The sequence below is a fragment of the Phaenicophaeus curvirostris genome, chromosome 4 (genome assembly GCF_032191515.1).
Source record: "Phaenicophaeus curvirostris isolate KB17595 chromosome 4, BPBGC_Pcur_1.0, whole genome shotgun sequence".
Classification (NCBI taxonomy): Eukaryota; Metazoa; Chordata; class Aves; order Cuculiformes; family Cuculidae; genus Phaenicophaeus; species Phaenicophaeus curvirostris.
In genome coordinates this window covers 15,481,543-15,503,210 of record NC_091395.1, presented here as the reverse complement: position 1 = coordinate 15,503,210, position 21,668 = coordinate 15,481,543, and the positions used below count along the sequence as shown (strand labels likewise).

The 21,668-nt window shown below is 39.3% G+C and overlaps 1 protein-coding gene across 3 annotated transcripts in view; it reads right to left on the bottom strand.

The window, feature by feature from the left end:
• Nucleotides 1-21,668, bottom strand: part of ARHGAP10 (Rho GTPase activating protein 10) — a 150,336-nt gene that overhangs the window by 115,860 nt on the left and 12,808 nt on the right. Inside the window, exon 1 of one of the 3 annotated variants that reach the window (XM_069855331.1) lies at nt 9,673-9,718. The exons of the other annotated variants lie outside the window; for them this stretch is intronic. Coding sequence (XP_069711432.1) covers nt 9,673-9,703 — 31 coding nt within the window. The 5' untranslated portion in view covers nt 9,704-9,718. Of the gene's footprint in view, nt 1-9,672; nt 9,719-21,668 lie in introns of those variants that run through there. 3 annotated transcript variants of the gene reach the window in all.

Here is a 21,668-nt window from a genome sequence, read left to right as displayed (position 1 = left end):
ACACCACAGATTTTGATAGCCCTCCTGCATTTATTCATGGTTTCTTAATTCATAGTTATTCTTTAGGATGATGTTCCTGTTTCACACGCCTTTTATAGCTTAAATGAACTTATTGATGTATCAAGGACAATTTGCAAACAAGCAAGGGTGTTCAGTAGCAAGTAAGTCAGAAGACCATACTGCTTAAGGACGGAAAATTGTGCTACATAACTGAAAAAACATCCTCCTCAACCGGGAGATTCTGTAAAAAGAAATGAAATAGTTAAAGGAAAAAAATGTGTTTATTGTACAGATACTTATCCAACATCAGCATTCTGCAAGTTTCAATTCTGGAGCGTTGCTTTCTTTCCCAAACATTTCCCACACAATAACTATAAATGTTTACATAAAACAGAATATATAGTGTTGAAATATTACTTAGATTGCAAAAGAAAAGACCAATACACTGTTGGGTAGAAAGTAAATTTTGTCATTGTATTCCCCAATTTATAAAGGAGTTTTGTGGTTGGGGGCAATCTCACATAATCAAATATATACTCTAAATACAGAAAATGAAGTATTAAGCTCTCATAGTTTACCTTAAATTAAATAGTCTCTGTATTCAGAGCACCTTACTTACAAAAATCCAAATAACTAAACAGGACATATCTACCTAATTTCTTCAGCCATCAAAATTTATTCATGGCAGTCAGGTAAAGTTGTTAAACCAAAACAGCAGGGGGACGTGACCCCATCACCACGGCACAGAGACTCCCCTCTTCCAAGAAACAGGACAAACTTCATTATTTGAAATCTATTGTCCTAGAAAGCACACATGCAACCAAAACTTGATGTGGTTGAGAAAGCTGGAGGGGAAGCACAGCTCAGCCTGGGATGGAAAGGTTCACAGCGAACATGCCAGCTTGCAGTTTTTTCAGATGCCGCATCTGCTGCTGTTGAGCATGAACATCATCTCTGAGAGCTCACCTCCAATTAATAGTCTCATCAAGATCTTTTTTCCTCCACAGCAGCAAAGCAAGGGAGGAAAAAAAAAAAAAACCACCCAACCTCCAACCTTTCCTCACAGTTTGTAGCTAAATAAATCCTGAACAGGATCTCATGCAAAAAAGAACTTTTTCCAGACAGAGCACTCTGCCTGCTTTAGTTCCAGCCATCTGCAAAAAATACAAGTGCTAGTGCTTTTCACAAGAAGCCAGAAGACAACTTCATAATGGGAAGCTGGCAGCCGAAACACAAGTAGAGCCGGTATCCACCTCCCTAATAAATGACTAGAGCAAGTATTTTTTACCATCTTTAAAAGCACATGCTGTTCAATTGACATTTTGAAATGTTTTATGAAGCTGTATATCAAGTCTGCAGAAATGTCAACATTAAACATGAAAACCTTTGCAAAAAAAAAATCATTCACAATGCTTTCACTCTTCAAAACGGCAGAGATCTCAAAACACTGTCACTTGTATGGAATTGCTGCCTGTCTGTACATCTGCACGCGCAGACAAAAATCCACAAGGACATCAAACTTGCAAGATGCTGCAACTTCTCCATAACAAAACATATCCAAACATGCACTTGGCACACCTGCACATGTATAACTTAAAGTGTTATATGAAATAGCTACCAAATCCTCTGTCATCGTTAAGACCATAAAAGGTTCAGAAAATCAAGTTAGGTTTTCACCATTTTCTCTGCTCAGGAGTCATGAAAGTTAAGCAAAATTCTTCCAGTAGGCTGAGCAAGATCTTAGATAGCCCTGATTTATTTTCCCAAGTGCAAAAGGATTCGTGGGAGATGGTACAGAAAAAAAGCAGTGAGGAATCAAATGAGCAGCTGAGATGTATAATTCAACAAGTCATAACCCAAAGGTTGACCACCTGATTATTTGTTTACTTATTTAATAAAAGGTGGTAATATAAGTGCATTTTGAAAAACAATTTAGTGCATTTCTACACAATAAACCTTAAAAATCAAAATTCAAAACTAAGAGGGTAGGAATTCTGACAAGATTTACATTAAATAATTTTAAAGAGTCATAGATTTTTTTGTGCACTGTAGGCAAGCCAGGGTGAATCTTCAGCACAAAGCAGGATGGTAAAATCACAACAGGCCCTCACAGAGGGAAAAGTTCAAGAATAACTTTGCTGTAGTTAGGCACAGAAGTGAAATTAATCCAAGTTTTGACAGAGAAAACAGCTGGAAGCAACTGTGGTGCAGAGAAACAGCCTGTACTTACATCATAAATAGCTTCCAGAAAAAAACACGGCACAACACAGCAACAGGTTACGAAACTAGATGCCCAAATGAAAAAAAAATTTTACTACACACACTTTTGGAAAGGTGTCAAATGGTGATGCTTCATACCTAAAATCCCAACAGTTGCACGTCAAAAGTAAGTTTTTGTGATAGCTCTCACATGAGCTGTACCTAGCTAAACCATATCAAAACTGAAGCTTCTAATAAAGTCAGACCAAACCCCTATACACACACCATAAAATATGTCAACATCCTTATACTGAATACAGGATATCTTTAACTAGAGAAAAAGAGCAGAAGGCACAGAAATACATGAAATGTGGAAGTAAAGGATGAGTCACTCGCTCCCCTGTCACTGCTCTCACTGTTGTTCTTTTAAAGTTGTTGCTAGAGGAAACCATTGTGAGAATTAATTCATAAATTTTGCTGCAGCTTGTTTGTATGTTTAATTATCTTGTCATATAAATCTGTCTTGTATCAAGAGACAATATGCAGACAATCTCCAGACATGGATAAATAACCTGAAAGAATAAACACTCTCTTACAGTTGTAAGAATTTATTGATACACTTAGTTGTCTTGTAAGATGTAACTGTTTCGGGTCAGGAGATAACCTGAAGGAAGTCTCCAGACATGGCTGGATAACCTAAAAAATCAAACGTTCTTTGAGGACTTACACTGTCCTTTGTCTAAAACTGGTATATATACCCAGTGCTTTTTTAAGGTGGGATGCCTTTTTCAGAAGGGCATCCAATCCAGCGCTGAATTGTAAAATAAAGATATTATTGCCTTTGCTTCAAAGACTTTGTCCTTTTCAATATTTTGCCAGTGAATAAGTGTTTTTCACACCCTGATGCTCCAGCATCACTTCACCTGCCAGCTTCTCTGATTACTGCAATTGATTTGGCTGAGCAGAAGGATGAAGTTATTGTTCCTGCCACCAATAACTGCTAACAGAGCTCAACTACGTAGTATGGTATATGTCAAAAGTGACACTTATCTCTGGTCTGGATACTTGTGCAATATTTGAACTCGATGTGCACAGAAATCCCATAATCCTTCTGTCAGTTTTGCATAAGAAATTTTACAAGAGGCCAAGGAATAAATTGTAGGATATTACCACGCATGTAAAAGAGATGCACAGTCAAACTTACTAACTCTGATCAGGAAAAAAACTTTGACCTTAAATTTACTGACACAAAAGCATGTGAAAGACTCACTGCTCTACGGTATCAGAACTTTATCTAAAATGAGTTTCCAATATGGATACTAGCATTGACTGGTTCTCAAATCAAAGATCACCAAATGATCAAAAATCAAAACAAAACAGTTGAGCAACAGCAGTTTAGGATAACCAAGAGTAACCACCACATCCCCATGAGAAGCACAAGGCATGAAAGAAGCATCTTGCAATCCTACTCACTACACTAACACAACTTACAAGCAGGAAACTAAGCCATTTATTTTGTCTTTTAATGCAACTTTGACATTTCATATCATTTTCAAACAAAAGACAAAACACAGATTATAACAGAGTAAAAGATTACTCGCATCCCTTATTCTTTGACACAAGAATTAGCTTAAATTTACTATCTCAGTTTCAAAGAAAGGTCAAGCTCGTTTTGTTTCTAAATGTGTGCAATGTGTATGATCTTAGAGTTTAAGTACTAGCCTACAGAACTCTGTTTCAGCTGTATTACTATGTGCTCTGCATTTCTGATATCAGGTATTCTCACAAGAGAGAAGATAGAGCAGTTTCTTGCATATGTTGAGCAATACCATGAAAATATGCACAACTCTCTTTATCAGGGAGTGTAGCAATAGGATGAGCGGTTACATTTCTAAACTGACAGAGAGGAGATCTAGATTAGGTATGAGGAAGAAATTTTTTTCCTGTGAGGGTGGTGAGGCACTGAAAGAGATTGCCCAGAGAAGTTACTGATGCCCATGCCTGGATGATCTTCAAAGTCCCTTCCAAACCAAACCACTCTAAGATTCTAACCTCCATTAGAAACTCCTTGTATATCCTGCACTGTGACTATTCTCACGACTTTGATGATACAAAGAACCCTTTCTGTAATAGAATAGTAATACAGAAGTTCAGTACTTCATTCAGTAGTGTTTTAAGTTTCACTGATGGCAGCCGAGGGGAAAAAAAAAAACGAAAAGAGTGAGAGAGTGATTTGAATTTGTTAAGTTTCTATTGCCATTTCTGGTGTTGAGGAAACACTAAGCTTTGGAGAACTTTATAAACCAGGAAATACTGATTTTTGCTTTGCCCATCTTCGCTGAATCCATTAACAGCTTATATTCAAGTACTGTCCCTACTTATCGTCAGCCAAAGGATCCACAACTCCGCCTTGCTAGCCCAGGCTTATTCACCATACTCAGTTTTAACTGCATATGTTAGAGTCAGTAAGAAGTGGACAAAGAGGGAGCAGAAGAATAAACTGACCTATGACTGATGAAAAATGTCAAATTAGAAATCTAAGTATGGATTCCCATCTCTAGAACAAGACAAAATGAAAAAAAAACCCAAACAAACAAAAAACTTCTAGCCCAGTAGCTCAAATGAGAAGCTGTTGGGACAGTGACAATCTATGTTATAGAATCATGGAATCATTTTGATTGGAAAAGACCTTTAAAATCACTAAGTCCTACCACAAACAAACCTAACACTGCCAACTCCACCACTAAAACACGTTCCTAAGTGCCGTACCTACAAGTCTTTTAAATACCTCCAAGGACAGTGACTCAAACTCAAGCCTGTTCCAGTGCTTGACAACCCTTTAAAGTAAAGAAATTTTTCCTGATATCCAAACTAAACCTCCCCAGGCACAACTTGAGGCCTTTTCCTCTCATCCTTTCACTTGTTACTTGGAAGAAGAGACCAGCAACCACCTTGCTACAACTTCCTTTCAGGCAGTTGTGAAGAAAAGTAAGATCTCCCCTCAGCCTCCTCTTCTCCACAGCAAACAACCCCAGTTCCTTCAGCTGCTGCTTCTAAGTCTTGTGCTCCACGTCCTTCACCAGTTTCATTGCCCTTCTCTGGACATGCTCCAACTAAATGTCCTTCTTGTAGCGAGTGGCCCAAAAGTGAACACAGTACTTAAGATGCTCCCAAATATAGAAGGACAAGCACTTCCCTAGTCCTGCTGGCCACACTATTGCTGATACAAGCCAGGATGCTGTTGGCCCTCTTGGCCATCTGGGCACAGCGTTATATGAACAATAGAAGAACCCCAGATTTCAAGGGTGTGGCCTGAAATGACTACAACACAAATAAGGGATGACAAATTACACAACAGTCTGAAGGAAATGCTTCAACTTTCACCATTGAACATACTAGGTCTGTGCAACACAGGAAGGGAGTTACATACAGCATGTACAACTACATATACATAATTGCTCTATGGAGAGAAAAATCAAATAATTTAAAATCACCTTAAAAGAAAAAAGGATTGTCACACTTCTGTGACAGTTATCTTGCAAGAGAATCATGCAAGAGCACTACCAACAAATCCACTCAGAGAAATGCTAGTTAAATGTCAGGTTTGACAACTGAAAAACTCTTGAACCCAAAACAGTGCTGTGAATTAGCAGACTAGCCATCAACACTTCCTCCCATCACAACCTAAGCAGTGCTGAACAACCCCCCTTTACCGCTGCAGATTGCCAGGGAGGTGGGCTCTGAGAAGAAATATCACCTCCAGCTCCACTTGGCACCCAGCACAAAGCCTTATCATCTCACACCCCAGTGAAGGGGAAGGGCATTTGCAGCCCTCCCATGAGACCTTACCACACACATATTGTGCTGTTTCTTCAAACCAACATAGGGAGAGAATCACGACAGCACATCACCCACCCGGATACCCTGTTCCTGAGCCACTGCGCCACTCAGAGCAGTGACCAAACTGATGCCACAGTTGCTGGGGAATTAGGGAGCAGCAGGAAAACAGCTGCTACAATTTATTAGAGGGAGCATAACTATAACATTGCTAAGCCAGTCTGCAACATTTTGCCTGAAGGAGCTGTACAAGCAGCTACTGCCAGGCCCCATCACACTGAAGAATTTATAGACTAAAGTTATCTACCTCTTTTCTTCAAATTCTCCGTCCCATGGAGACTGCATTTGTTCTGGGGAGCCAAGAAGTAAAACATAATACTTCATTTACTAAAACTCATCACTTGAAATGCTGAAATTATACATGAAGAAATTACAGCTACTGTGCTCCACACAGCTAGCAGTATATGCTTAATACTTCAAATGCCATGTTTATTCTGGTTATCAAGGAAACAAACATCATGTGCTGAACATACTTTGCAGTGTTATACTACTAACACATGTAGTGTGGCAGCATTATGTGAGGTTTGGAGATGAAAACCAGCAGAATTCACAATTTCTCCTCTCTGGAATCTTAGGAAAATTCACAAAAACTATTATCCAACTGGGCTCAGACAGCACAAGCAACAAAAGGCTGGTCTGACTGCAAGATGACCACTAAATATTCAGCGGCAGCATATATTAATTATTCAGCTTGAGACTGGAGGATAGATATGGTACGTCTATCATATCTATCACTCTGCACTCCAGCTGTACTGGCTTTATGGCTCAACCCTTAATACTAGCTGGTACAAACTGTCCTGGCTGCTCACAAAACTTTTAAATCAGATTATTTATTCATGAAGCAAGCTTGGAAGCAAGCAGAAAACAACCAAGATGATGGTAGAAAGAAAAGTAATTAACTAACAATCCCTGACACCAAACAAAACAAGAATTTGAAAAAAAAGGCACCAATGTGACAGTCTGGCAGCTGTGGGACACAGCTGCCTGGCTAGGTTTGTATTTTACCAGGCTGATGAAGAAGACTAAGTAGTTGTCCTCTTGCGTGTCCCACTCTCTGACCCCCATACGTTACCAAAAAACCCCAGAAGATACTACCAGTTATAATCATCAATTTACGCAACTGCCAAGTGGCTGACCTCAGTTTATGCATTTTTGAAGTACAAAATCAACAAGCAAACAACTTGTTCGGCAGACATTTCAGCAAAAGGGGCTCTTTTTGTTAAGTGCCTTAAAAATAATCATCAGATTTAAACAATTACTTTTCTGTGGATCCCACTAAAGAGATGGTGCTTAAATACTCTCCAGTCTCTGATTGAAGGCAAATAAAGAGACTTTTAAGTGATCGGCCTGTGTCTTTTGGAACAGAAATGCAGCTGGCAAGATTGCTACATGGAAACTACCAACCTCTCCCAGGTTGTTACAGAAAAAAATGCACATCAGTCCTTTTTTTTTTTTTAAAAAAAAAAACCACCTTGTTTTTGAAAGCAAAGGCACTTTGAGTCACAGATTCTCAAGTTTCTAGAGGAAAAAGGATTAGTAGGGTAAACTGACCACATACAGAATCTCAGTACAACAGCAGTAGGATCATGGGACTTTCTGTGCAAAACAAAGGCACGGCAGAAAACCCTAACCTAGCAAAGTGATGTTGACAAGGCAAACTTCAGAGACTTGAATCACAACACTCATGCTGGGACATTCCATGCTTCTGTAACAATTTGCAGCCTCTCTATTTTTGGGAGACAGATTTTTTTTTCCCTCTATTTTTAGTACTTTCTTTCAAGCAAAAAAAAAATAGATGGGAGAATATAATTTAAAATAAAATAGGAATTGACCTTGATGAAGAAACCCTTTTCTCCTTAAAGAAAGCTCTCTAATTAGCACAAGTGATGAGAACAGTCACAGAGGCAAAGCAGGAGGCATACTCCAGAAAACATGTAGAAGTTCATATGTAAGACTGATTGATGTTCCTTCAGAGCTACTTAGAAACATTAAAAAAAACCTGATCCTGGTGAGGGGGGCGGGTAGGATTTTTGGTTTTAAGTCCTCTGCCTTCTCTTCACCTTTTCAGTCAAAACAAACCTGTCTGTCCTAATGCAATATTCCTTTATTCCTTGTAAGTTTTACATCACATTGATAGCAGCTGCAAAACCAAAATCTTTAACAAATACTTATCCAAGTTCATTATCAAAACACACAAATTAACTATGACACAAGAGCCATTCAAGCAGTGAAGAACACCCTAAAATTAACCTGGGTAATAAAACTAATCCCACATTTCAACAGATAAGGGAGTGGCAGAATTACTGGACCATGTAGGATACATATTTCCCTAAAGCAGGCCTTTCAATCTGGCTCCTTCAGTAGCTTCTTCCTTTCCACACTCAAGGGAAATGGAAAACCTACAACTCAAGCTAACATTAGAGAGGCACAGACTTTCCATATATTCTAAGTCATAAGCTGAAAGCAAGAGCACAAGGGACAGACTGACTGCCAGCACAGTGATTACTCAGCTAAGACAAGTCACAGGACAGCACGAGGTTTAACTACACTGCAATATTTCCCCCCTCCTTCAGGAACCTAACACAGTACTAAAAAACATGTAATATCAGAAGTTACATTTCCAATAGAAAACGCATTTCTTGTCCAAGAGAACTGCAATAGTTGTGTTCTCTTCCTCTCCTCCCTCAGAAAGACAAAACCCAAAAGAAAGCATTACTAGAACTACTTGAACAAGTTCTGTAGCTCAAGAAACAGCAACCATAACACCAGGCACAAAAGCTTTCCCTCAGGTTTTGGTGTCCTGTCTCACCATAACCATGGCCAAACTCACCCACCAGACAACAGCTATCAAGGTGACCATCTAGAATGCAGAATATAAACTAGGGATTTAATCCCACTCTGGCTTTCCAAGTGTCACTGTAATCTAAACACCTACATTTTAAATGCACACATTGAAGGCATGCATTGTATGCACAGCTCCACGCTAATAATTCCTACACTATAAATTCCTCAGTGCCTTTCTTCCTTCATTTATTAACGCTTCTTCTCAAGTCCAAGTTTTATACTAAAGCAGTGGAAAAGGACAACCATTTTAACATACCAGTTGTGATATTCCAAAATAAATTGCATTCTTAAACAGCATTGCACTCTACAGTCATTACTCAAACTCAGGCTACCATTTTCTACCCTGCCCATTTAATATGGCACTTTACCATGACTTAAAAGAACAAGACACAATACAAGTACACAACCTACAAACACAAGTCAATAAAAACCACTTGGTTCAAGTTCTAGGTTGTTTTGAGTTTATACTGTAAGGAACAGTACCAGGTGTTACAGATCATGGCACTCTGCCTGCTTCACAGACTGTCCACATACAACACCTCTGTTTTTCTCAGGCAAGTTTGCAGGTCAGCAAAAGAGAACATCTTCTTGCTGGGTGGGAAAGCAGTCACACAAGCAGCACCTTCCAGATGCTGGGGATGGATACGAGAGGCAGCTGGAGCAGCTCAGTGAAGCTCAGCAGCACGGGCCAGGGCACTAGTATAGCCACAGGAGGTTTGTACTTGCTCTTACCAGTATTGTGATGATTCAAGGTTACCCACATCTTTAAAAAATTACAGTACAGTGGGGGTATTGTTTGTCACTGTCCCGCACAGATGAAGGCTGTGCTGGCACGAAAGTCTCAGGCGGGATCAGTCAGAAGCTACGTAACAAAGACATTAATCCTTTAATGATGATTAGCTTCAGGAACTAAGGCTGCTTTACTTTTGAATTGGCCCTTTCGATCAGGACTTACCCTGTTGATAAAGCTCTAGAGCTGCATGCCTCCCATATGCTTGTGATTCCCCAGCTGCAGTGATTCACTGAGACTCCATAAAATTATAAGCTCCTTTCTCTTTCTATCCCAAAGGCCAAGGTCCATGAGAAATTTTCAGGGCTGACACCAGCCAAAACAAATCTGGGTGGGGGTGAGTAGTTCCACATGGTATAAACTCCATGGGGAAAAATATAGTATGCACAGATCCATAACTGCCACTTCATTTCATCTCATGACAGATGTTTTGTAATGTTGCTTCAAAAGCAGGAGTGTCCAACTAAGAGAAATGCAACAACCCTCGATCTACTCAGACTGGCTGACTCTTATTTACCTTTATTCTTATTTGCATTGACTGAGAGCAAGATGAGAAAATATTAATGCATATGACTCATAGTACAAGTATCAAGGATCTTTGCTGGTCAGTAATAAAACTCTCCATACTAACAGCGCAAAACACCAGTTCTCCAGAAGCAGGAGATCTACTAAGAAAACAAACTGCAAATTGTTTTGTTGGAGCGTCGGGTTTTTTTCCTCCAAATTCATTCCACCCAAGTCAGGATATTTGCAGCTATATCAGAAATAATAAATAAAATGCATAGCTAAAACACAGATATGTTGTTGGAATCTTCTAGCTTACATGTCTACAAACATTTTTTTAGCTATCAACAAAGGCAGACTCAGGACCAGAGCCTCTCGCTGAACAGAAGAATAGCCCTTGTCCATTTTGACTACCTGAGGAAATGTTGAAATTGATACAAGGGGAACAGGGAAGAAAAAGAAAAATGAAGAGAGGATAGAGGCACAAATTTGGAGAGTATCTGACTCGAAACACAGATGGCTAGTTTAATTATATATTAAAATGTATTGCTGGATAGTGTAATTTAATCATTATATGCACGTTTAAAGCATTACGACTCAAAGCGAAATAATCAACGCATAGTTCAAAAGACTAGAATGAGATAATCGTAGAACATTTGGTAATCTCACTTTTCCCAATTCTGTAATCTCTTTGTTTCACTACATACTCTAGGATTTTGTTTTGTGTGTACTGGTTACACTTTGTGTCACTATCACATCACTACACTTCAGTCACAAGCGTACAGCCCAAAGTGCTTGCAGGCTATAGAATTGAAACATTTTATTTTATTTTATTTTCATGGCACTGGAAGATGCCACCTAACCACAATCCAAGCATAAGAAGTACTCATAAGGCACTTGGAGAGATACTGCAGCCAAGTGTTGCTCTGAATGGCATTGTTAGCCACAACTGTACCAAAAAACGTTGAAGACCATGTAGCCCCCTGGTTTCTCCACCAATGGGTTCAGGTGAAAGTACACTAGCAGCCCTGAAGAGCAGCACACAGAAGTCCAGCCAGGTACCTTGCTTCCACATTATGAAGCAACATGAAATACATCTCCTCTCGCACAGCCAGTTTCCACTTCAAAACTAAACACTGATGACCCGTACTTGCATTAACTGCTGTCTTGTTGATCCTGGAGCATTTAACACATTCAAAAGCCAAAACAAAGTTCAAACTAGGATGATAACCCCTATACCTGTAACCGCTGAATATGTGAGCTGGGGAAAAGACCACACAGAACAAAATCCTGTCTGGCCCAGCCCACCATGTGTTTCCAAAAACAGATGAGGGAAAACATGATACTGCATTTAGTGCAAACAGAAAAAAAAGCAGTTTGAAACACAAAATATACTTCTCAAAGCATATAACTGGCAGAAATAGATGCAGAAAAGCCATTACTCAGCAGACTAAACCAACATTTCATAAGGTATCTCCCACTAGTAACATTAAGAGATGATGTATGCAAGTAAGATTTAAAAACAAAAAATAATTTCTTTTCTTTTTTTTTTAAACACAAAAAGAATTGAAATGCTATTTTAGGACATAAAGCATATACACATAACACCAACAGAATTTATCTTCCAAGAAAGACTGTGTATTAGAAACAGCGAGTTGGTAGTTCCAGCAAAATAGAACCTTCAACAAACATAGTGAAATCCATGTGCAGCAGTAGCTCTGTTTCTGCTACTTCCTCTATGCCCAAGTGGAACTTTACAATTAAACATGGGACCAAGATGCAAACGGCCATCCTCGGGCTTCTGCAGATCCTGAACTCACGGGAAAAGGACTGCTGAGAAGGACACAGTGCACACAGAGGAAGCAAGCTGCAGTCTTTTCAAAAAAATGGAAAAGCAAACTGATGCAGTGGCTTTGCAAGGAAAACTGGATTTAAGCATGAAGCAAGCCTAACCTGCTGTTGGTTAAAGGTAAGTCATGAACCCACAGCAAGACATACACAAAGGACGACTGTTGATATGATTTATAGCAGCTCAGCAGTTGGAAAATGCCATGCATGGCAGTGTCCTGGGCACACACTGAATGGTTGAGAATCCCTTGTCTGGCCAAAGCCTTGCCGCAGCACTGGGCCATACCTTCTTCCCAAATCAAGAAGGTATCTGCATGCTGCACATCCCAAAGGTGTCTCAGCTAGATCCTAGCAGCAAACTACCTGACTCGCTTCCATATGCACGTCACAGTTTGAACACCTCAAACTCAAAACAGCAGTGGCTAGGCAGGAATTTCGAAGAAGCATAGATCACGTATTCAGAGGTAGTGAAACGCCCTGAGAAAATTTTAAAAAATTAAAGCAATGCAGGTCTCTCAGTACTCATGCACCTTGGCATAAATTGTGCTTTAAAATATAAATAAATAAACCTAATTCGTGGGAGGTGTCCCTGCCCATAGCAGGGGGGTTGGAACTTGATGATCTTTAAGGTCCCTTCCAACTCAAACCATTCTATGATTCTATTATTCTATTAATTGGGAAAGCTGGCTTTGTGTACAAAGTGAAAGAACGGGACTCAAGAGACTGTTTCAAATCAGCCCCTGTACAGACTTTGTCACTGACTCACAGTGCCCCCACTAGATACTTCAGCCTCTAGGGTATCAGCAGCCTAAAATCTATCACTGAACAATCTTTTCAGGCAAATCAGTCTATAGCCACTGGCGTAATCACAATGCAACCTGGAGACACAACTGTAACAAATATTTAATCAGATCTTCCATTATAAGAAATGGATAGCCACTATCAATCTCAACCTTGATGACTCAATATAGCAAGGTCAAAGAAGGAGTAGCTTCAATTACATACATACTCTTCATTCCATTCCTAGGTATTTAAAAGATGTGTAGATGTGGTGTTTAGGGATATGTTTAGTGGTGGAGTTGACAGCGTTAAGTTTACAGTTGGACATGATGATCCTAAAGGTTTTTTCCAACCTACATGATTCTATGATTCTAAATGTCAAATGAACCAAACTTATAATATAACCTCATATTAAGGCAAGTGTCTTCTTCTATAATTCTGTTTCATTTTCTGTCTGTATTTGGCAAAAAACATTTTTAAAGAATCTTGCTTGAAAGTTCTTTCTAAAACTACACCAGAACAAAAATGGATGATGTTGTAACTCTACGTTCACTTCCACATAATGTTAGGCAAATGCACTAAGCTGCAATTTACAGTGATGATCTACTGTGTGGCAACTGCCAACAATTTTGGGGTTTATTGTCCAGATCACCAGATACGTATCTGACCTAGATCACAAGCAACTAAGCAGATGTTTAGTCCTCCAGCTGCCAAATTCTTCATCATGCTATGAAGGCACGCTCATCAAGTCACATTCACAGTGCAAATATGTGAGATTAGTAAGTCAATATTTACTAGAAACTTTTAAAAGTAAGCAATCTCAGGGCTTATTTTAGTAGCCTACAACTCCTGAAATCTCAAAACGGTTAAAATTTGTTGATAGCTGCACCTGAAATTCCTGCAGCACATTAGCCTTTAATTACAGAAAGAAGCTGTCACAATTTCCACTCCAGCGTACTACACCATGTCACCATTTCACTATATCCTCTTTGGCAGTTATATTACGTAGAACTTCTACAAATGTTGGTATCATCTTCTGCACTACTGATACAACTCAACTAATTGAGGGGAGGGAAATTTCACTAGGCATCAGGCAATATGCTTCCCATTCTGTTCACCCCTTTCATACATGTAGTACACAGATTAGATATGAACTGGCAAAACCAGAAGTCATTACAGCACTTTCTACGCCAGCCAACCACCTTCAGGAAAAAATATGTTGACACTGTATAAATAATATTCTAGCATTTTTATAGCACTAATTCTCTCATGGACCATTTCTTCATTTCAGAACCAGGTATTTACACACTAGTAAGAATCACTTCTTCCCTAATAAATTTACATTTTCGTTTTTAGAAGAATAAATCTCATGAAACCACAGAACTCGGAGAGAAACTAAAAGACAACAAAACATAAAAACAAAAGAGCTAGTTACACTTGGGGGCGGAAAACATAGTACCGATTCCTGTGATGCAACTTAAATAATATGCTGCGATACAGCCAAACAGACAAGATGCAAACGTTTGTTCGAGTTTATCTTCTATTTATCTTAAACAGCACAGGGTTGATGACTCAACAAACCAGAACTGACACTTCTTCAGTGAAGATGGACTAAACCTCCTATCACTGGACTAAAAGGAGCTCTATCTGTTCATAGCGCAGCGCTGCACTGAAGCAACCTAGCAGCCACATTTGTATAATGAACAGGGTGTAAGAGGGCCAGATTATCGGATCAAAGTTGCTTGAGACAGCTGCAAACCTAGCTTTTCTTTGGCATCCTTCATGTTTTCAAAGGGGTTTCAGTCACAGACATTCAAGTTCTCTCTGCATCCACATCTTGAAAGAATTTGGGAAAACTGGAAATACCAAAAGCAAAAAAAAAAGGAAACTACATATAACGCAAGTCACAAGCTCACCACAATTTTTTTCTTATTCGTGTTTTGTGTATTTGAAGTTTCATTCCACTGAAGGAATTTCATAATCCACTCTGTGGCTCCAAGCAAAACACTAATAGGCAAAGCTATTCTGCTCAATTTGAGCAAATCCTGCTACCTGCAAGAATCTGTAATTCAGAAAAATGTCAAAGATCGTCCCAATCTCTTCTTTCCTTGAATTGTAAACTTGGGCACGGGGGCGAGGGGGACTAGAAAAGAAAAACCACACAACCAACCAAATTAAAGAGCAGAGGAAAGAATCATGAAGACAACTGAACAAATGGCCACATTTAGTTGAAAGCAGCCCCAACTCTTTCTGACTGCATCCCTTTAGCCTTCTTGCTACAGTAATGAACAAAGACTTTTTCTCTTATAGTGGGAAATTAGAAAAGTCTTAGAGCTAGAAAGCAACACCACATACCCATGCAAAGATCTTTTAAAGGAAAGAAGAAAAGACTCTTCACTCCAAGTTGCATAATGTACTTATCCTTCCCAGCCTCTCTCTTAGGAATTTGCTTACAACATGAATAATTTCCATCTCGATTGCTTTAAAGCATCCCTCTTTCATTTATTAGCAAGCTAAATGTATTTTCATTTCTTACTATAAATGAGAAAACTTTGATGTACGTAACACAGGAAGGCAATAAGGGAAAGTAATTCTTCGTGCTTTTTCTTAAACTTAAAAGCCAGCATTTGGACACTGTATATTCCTTCTGCAGAAATGATGCCAGTAGAAATCTCAGGATGCTAGAGGAGTCCTTTATCTAACACAACAGTTAAATCATCTCAGTCATGTTATCTTCAGTTTCACCTATCAAGCACAGGGACACTTCCGCACACTTGGGTTTAAGCTGCTCTCTTTTTCTAAACTGCTTCCCTTGCCATTAAGAAAAGCAAAGCAGCCCCTAATACACGGTATGGAAGCATTATTCAATCCTTCCTTATATTCCATCAAAAATAAAAAAAAAGAGGCGAAGCACTGGAGGTCAACAGTAAATAAAAAAGAAACATGGTTAAATGTTCCTGGGCCTGAATTTCCTTCACACTAGGACAGACTGACAACACAGGCACTTCCTGTGACTGTCAGATCCTCAAAATCAACCTGTTTGCAGTACTCGACAATGTCTGCACATCTATCGATCTCTTATCAAACAAGGAACACTCTTGTACTTTAAATATATAAATAACAGTTTGGCATAGAAGAACTGGAACCTTTTATTTCGGCACAGAATGGACAAAATATCTACCAAACTTCTATAGATGTTCTTCCTGCAATGCTGACTCCCAAAAACAACACCGGCAACTCAACACAAACACATTCACTGCTGACAAGCCATGATTTGGCCACATGACTGTCCTGCCTGTATTTCAGGTATTAGCTGTGTCAGGCCTAATTATCAGAGACAGCTTGACAAGGTCTTTCACATTATTCAAAAAAGGTGCACTTGCCAAAGTCCTCGCGGAGGCCACAGCGCAAAACAAATTTAACCCAGCACAGCTGAGGCTTGTAGTTTTGCTGACATTCTTTCTGCATAAATTACTCCACAAAACATAATTGCTGGCTAGCAAGCCTCTAACAGTACCATCAGGAATTCGGTGAGCCTGTAAGAAATACTGCTCATCATGTTCACAATAAAATGTATGAGATTATCTTTCTACATGACTACTATTACAGAAATGATACTGGTGTTAACTATACCAGTTGCAAAGGTTTCTCTGTGGGACAAGGAGTGACTCAGGCTATTCTGCCCTCAACTTTAAATCCTGCAATTCAAATAACAACCCTTTCTAGGAAAGGACAACATATTAAAGAATGTATAGGACTGAATTGTAAGTTCTTCTGATTAGTAAATTTTTCTTCCTTTTGTTTCCTGTCATGAATGAGGAGTACAGAAATATCAGGATACAACACATAAGCACATACACAAATACCAGCGGGCTCTCATAGGATCACATTACTCATGTTACCACGGTTTTCAAGCTGAAATACCCATCCAAAGGGATTAAATGTTCAGTCAATGCTTCAAGCATAAGCCTCTAACTTAAGACTATGAGGCGTAATTATTCAAGGGGAAGCATACCGGGACATCTGATTAAGTCAGAGTCCAACATAGTGGATACATACTGCAGCCTCATACGTGCAAGACTGGAAAGCACAATATTATCCACTTTCCCCAAAGACCTTACAATAAAAGTTCTGCTATAATTTATACTTCAACTCCTTTGCTTCAGTGCACAGAAAGAAGAGATTATACAAATAATTGCTCAAATATAAATGACAGCTACATCTTTCAGGAGAAGAGGCAGAGCAGACAGGGAAAGTAAACGTTCTGCAAGGACACGAGAGCAAACTCTGGGTAGCACAGCTCCGCAATCCTTAGTCACGTTCAGGTTGTGTGAGACACTCCTATAGCCAGGCTCTAACAGCAAACCAACCTGTGCTAATGACAACAAGCATACTAATAGCATAGTAACACTAAAATTCAAACGTATACAGCATGAAAGCCATTTAAGCATACAAACTACCATCACACCCAAGTTAATTGTGTCAGTAAACCACAGACAGAAGTCCCAAATGAAGAAGGAAAAAAGAAGTCTAAAAGGAGGAGGGAGTTCCAGTGGCTGCACATTGCACAGAAACCTTCAGCATGGGATCAAGTCTCTCATGGACGAGCCCATACAGAAGTTCCATCAATGAGGGACTTGGGAGTTGGCACTGACAGCAGCATATTAAATCTAACCCCAAGCATCATCAGGTTTTCCTCTGGAAGCTCCAGCAGGGTTTTTCTACCTTCTACCATCAGTTTTGCACCTAGCACGTGCAAGGCCCAGAATACAAATGTGCATCTGGTGAATGCAAGATGCAGCCCAGCACATCTCAAATATTTGTTTCTTTCTTCATCTTTACTTTTTTAGAGGAACATTTAAAGCTAGAAGTGTGACTTGTACTAACACATGTTATTAACCATAAGAATGCTCACAGAAGTACTGTATAACTTTGGGGTGATGCAAGAAGAAGAGATACACTGGGATGTCAAACAGAGACAGAAGTTTGAAGGGAAAGAAACCTCTAGAAAAACAAAAACAAGCTCAGATTCACTCCTTCGCAAAGGCTTCTCTGTTCCCGTAGCAAAAAATCCACAGCATAACATTATGGCTTTTCTCCAGCACAGCCCACTCTTATTTTTTAAAAAATGAATGATTTGATCTCAGATTTATTTAAAGCAGCAAGTCAAAACCAAACCTGAGTATCACAAGCTGACCCCTCCTATTTTTATATCACAGTAACCTACACCAAAAAAAAAACAAACATACCAAAGAACAGCCTGGGAACTTTGGACAAAAGTATTAAGCTAAGTTTTGAACAATGTTCACAGTTCCATAGAATATAAAGAACTGAGGACAGAAAATGCAGGGTGATTGCCTAATTACAATATGGTTAAATGAACAGAGTTTTCCCCACAGAAATGAATTTTGCTTAGTAGAAGACACTTTAAGTCATTATCTACTACTTCTGTATTTAAAACTTCAAACAAAGTGCCATCAAGACAGATAGGACAAATAGTTTGTACACTATTGGCTACGTGGATACAAAAGGAGAGGAAAACCACTCGTCACTTATGTTTTCTTTCTCATATAAGGTTAGCAAGAGAGGAGCGGCAGAGTCTTCCCCAGCCATCTGTCTGAATTCAGAAACAAAATCCCAAAACAGGCATCTGCAAACGGGAACCTCTGCACAAACAGTCCTCTTGTCTTGGTCTGACGTCAACTCAGAGCAAAACCATCCTCTTCTCCTTATTAGTCATAGAGATTAAGCAAGTGCTTTATAAAGCCAAGTGATACTACTAATACCAAATTATCTTAGTGTTAAAAACTTTGTGACTGTTGGCAATTTACAGTTAAGCTGGCTTGTTGACTGTTGCCCACGACAAACCCTAACTTGCTTCTGATTCTCATTTGGTCACCTTCTTTCCCATTAGTGTAAACAAAAGTCACATTAGTTTAACACACAATTTATCATGCTTCTCCAAGACATTTGTTCATAATTAATCTACGAAAATCACTGGAACTAAGGAATTAGGATTTAGATTTCAGTTTGGTGAGAACCACCTGTTTTGTGTTAGGACAACATTTGAGTTAGGATTCATTTGCGGGGTTTTCAGATAATTTTTATTTGTTATTAGTTACCACTGTCAAGAAACAGAAAGAGAAGGACCCAAAAGTTTAGTCAATTACTTTTAGGGCTGGGTAGCAGCCAGCAGGAATATTCATTGCTGGCTTCAGCAGGGGTTTGGCCAATGATGAGAGATGTTAGCATCAGCAGAGAAAATTTCCTTTCTTGGCTTCTATCTGCTAAAGGCTGCAGTCTCCAAATTAGGACTAAGTATGAGTCCCAGAAGGTACAGTTTAGGACTGGTTTCAGTACTAACTGTCTGTTAGGACAGAGACAGAGTTGGTAGGATCGCTGAGATAGAAAAGGAGAAAAGTGAGCAAAAGCTGGCAGTGAACTTGGAAGGACACAGCTGACTATGCCTGCACCTGAGACAGACTGAAATAAGCAGGAGCAGGGAGGCAGGACTAAGTCAGGGAACCACTGCCAGCACCAGCAGCAAGGTTAGCACGTGCACGAGGTGGGACAGCCACCTCTGCCATCACCCGGAAAGGACTGCTAGGCACAAAGCAAGGTCTGGGTAAGGCAAATCCACTGTTCTACAACTAGTACAGTGTCTGTAGATAACTGCCTGACTAGATGTAGTTCTAGAACTGACTGCTGGATTTGGGGTACATTTCCAGCCAGGAGAAGTCCACACATTCCCGATTCTAACAGAGCATCAAGGTATGTAGAGTCCCAGATCCTTCATACTCCCATGAGTACAAAGAGTCGAGCAGATGCAGTCACTACCTCACTGGAACATTCAATGTGACTGCATGCTAAAACCATGCACTTAAAATCCAAGACATCATCTTCAAATCTGCAAGTACCTACACCAAAACAGTTCTGATTACTGCTTAGGGAATTGAATTGGTAGTTTGAAACTGTCACACAATTTACAATACAATCCCAATCTCTGCAAGTTGAGAACAAAACAGAATATTCTAAAGTATGGGTAATAAGGTTAAATGTCAAGGCCTCCTAATTACTAACTCCATCTCCAATAAAGACTTGAGTGCAATCTTATCCAATCACATGGTCTCCCACTTTACCCATGTGTAAACAGAACTAGCAGCCCAACCTATGCTTTACACTCTTCAGATTTCTTCTTAAGTACTATGTAGGTTAAGAGGTTTGTTTGTTTATTTTTAAGACTAAGCTCATATTTATGCATTTTAAATGGCATGTACTTTACATGACAGAAAAAACAATGCTATAAACACAAGATTGGAAACCATTACCAAGGGTTGTGACTGGGCTAACCATCAGTAACCAAACTCACCTTTAATTTTTCTGATGACTTTTCCTGCACATAGATCCTTCTACTGGGTTTTTCTAGTGGCAACTCCAAATAAATAACTTCTTGCCATCAAGGATGCCCACCACACCAAGCTCTTCTTCACTGTGTGATTATAGGGTAAATCAGGAATTTAAGTAGAAGGGAAATTCATTATTTCATATCCCTAACAGTATGAAGAAGGATTAGTCCTTGCCAGACATTCGTTTTACTTGGACACAACAGAGGGTATGTATTGAAAAGCAACAACTCACAATTCTCCTAAATACATAATTACTCACTTAAAATGATAACTATGTATCCTACTGTTCCAAAACCACTAAACCACCTCACAAAAACCATAACTTAACAAACAACAAAAATTAAACCATTCACTGACACCAAGGAATTCTCAGTTCCTTAAAGTACACACACCACTAAAAGGTTCCTGTCTGGCTTTGAATCAGAAAGTACCAATAGCCCATAAAGCATCAAATGACAATTTGTGAAGACTGCCAGAAACCAAACCCAACAGCTCTAAGCAAACAAAAAACATAGGGGAAAAAGAAAACAAATGTGTAAATTCAGTCCAGAATGCTCAATAAATGAAAGCTATCACAGAAATATCACAGTGTTGCACAATATAGTATGGATTTTATTCCCTGCCTCCGGTAAAGGTTAGAGCACCCTTCAACTGAAAGTGGTGAAAAACGTTATAATGGGTCCCTCTCTGGAAGCAAAGCAACTGTGAATAATCAAGTAACTTAAAAAAAAAAAAGTAAGCAATAAACCCTACCACACCTTTCCTAAGAGTAGAACTCGTGTGCTGGTTTTCCCTGACATTAATAATTATTGGCATTTATGTATCTGCTGGTTTTTTAGGGGTACAAAAGCCCTGGTTTCCCCTCTTAATTGTTATCCTCTGAGTAAAAATTTAACTGACACTGGCAACATTGAGGGTTTTGTAAGGGAGGGATGCAGCTCAGAGAGATGGCAGTTTACTCTAGGGAAAGAAAAAGACGGAAAAAATAGCCTAGGAAAAACATTCCTATTGGTTTTGTCATTAACTTGCCAGCAGAGATCCCTTTCCATTGTAATAGTGGCCTGTGGCAACACCATCACCAGACAGCATTTGTTCTCTCTTGTTTTCCAAGTAAGTTCCTCCTCCTCAATAAATGACTACTGAGCAGGAAAGAGCAATGGCAGATGCGTGGAAGCAAATGAAAAATTATTTTTAAAATGTAAACGAGACCTCTTCCAAAGCTGAGCAAGCAATTAGAGGTACATACTTCAGAGAGGACTTGATTCAGCTTTTGTTCTGTCTTAGCAGCTCTATCCTAAATTCTCTTAGGAACCCTGAGCATGCCTGCACATGCTGAAAAACATTCCTATTGGACCTTTCCTGCTCTTTCTTAATATTGAAATTAGAACATACACATAAAT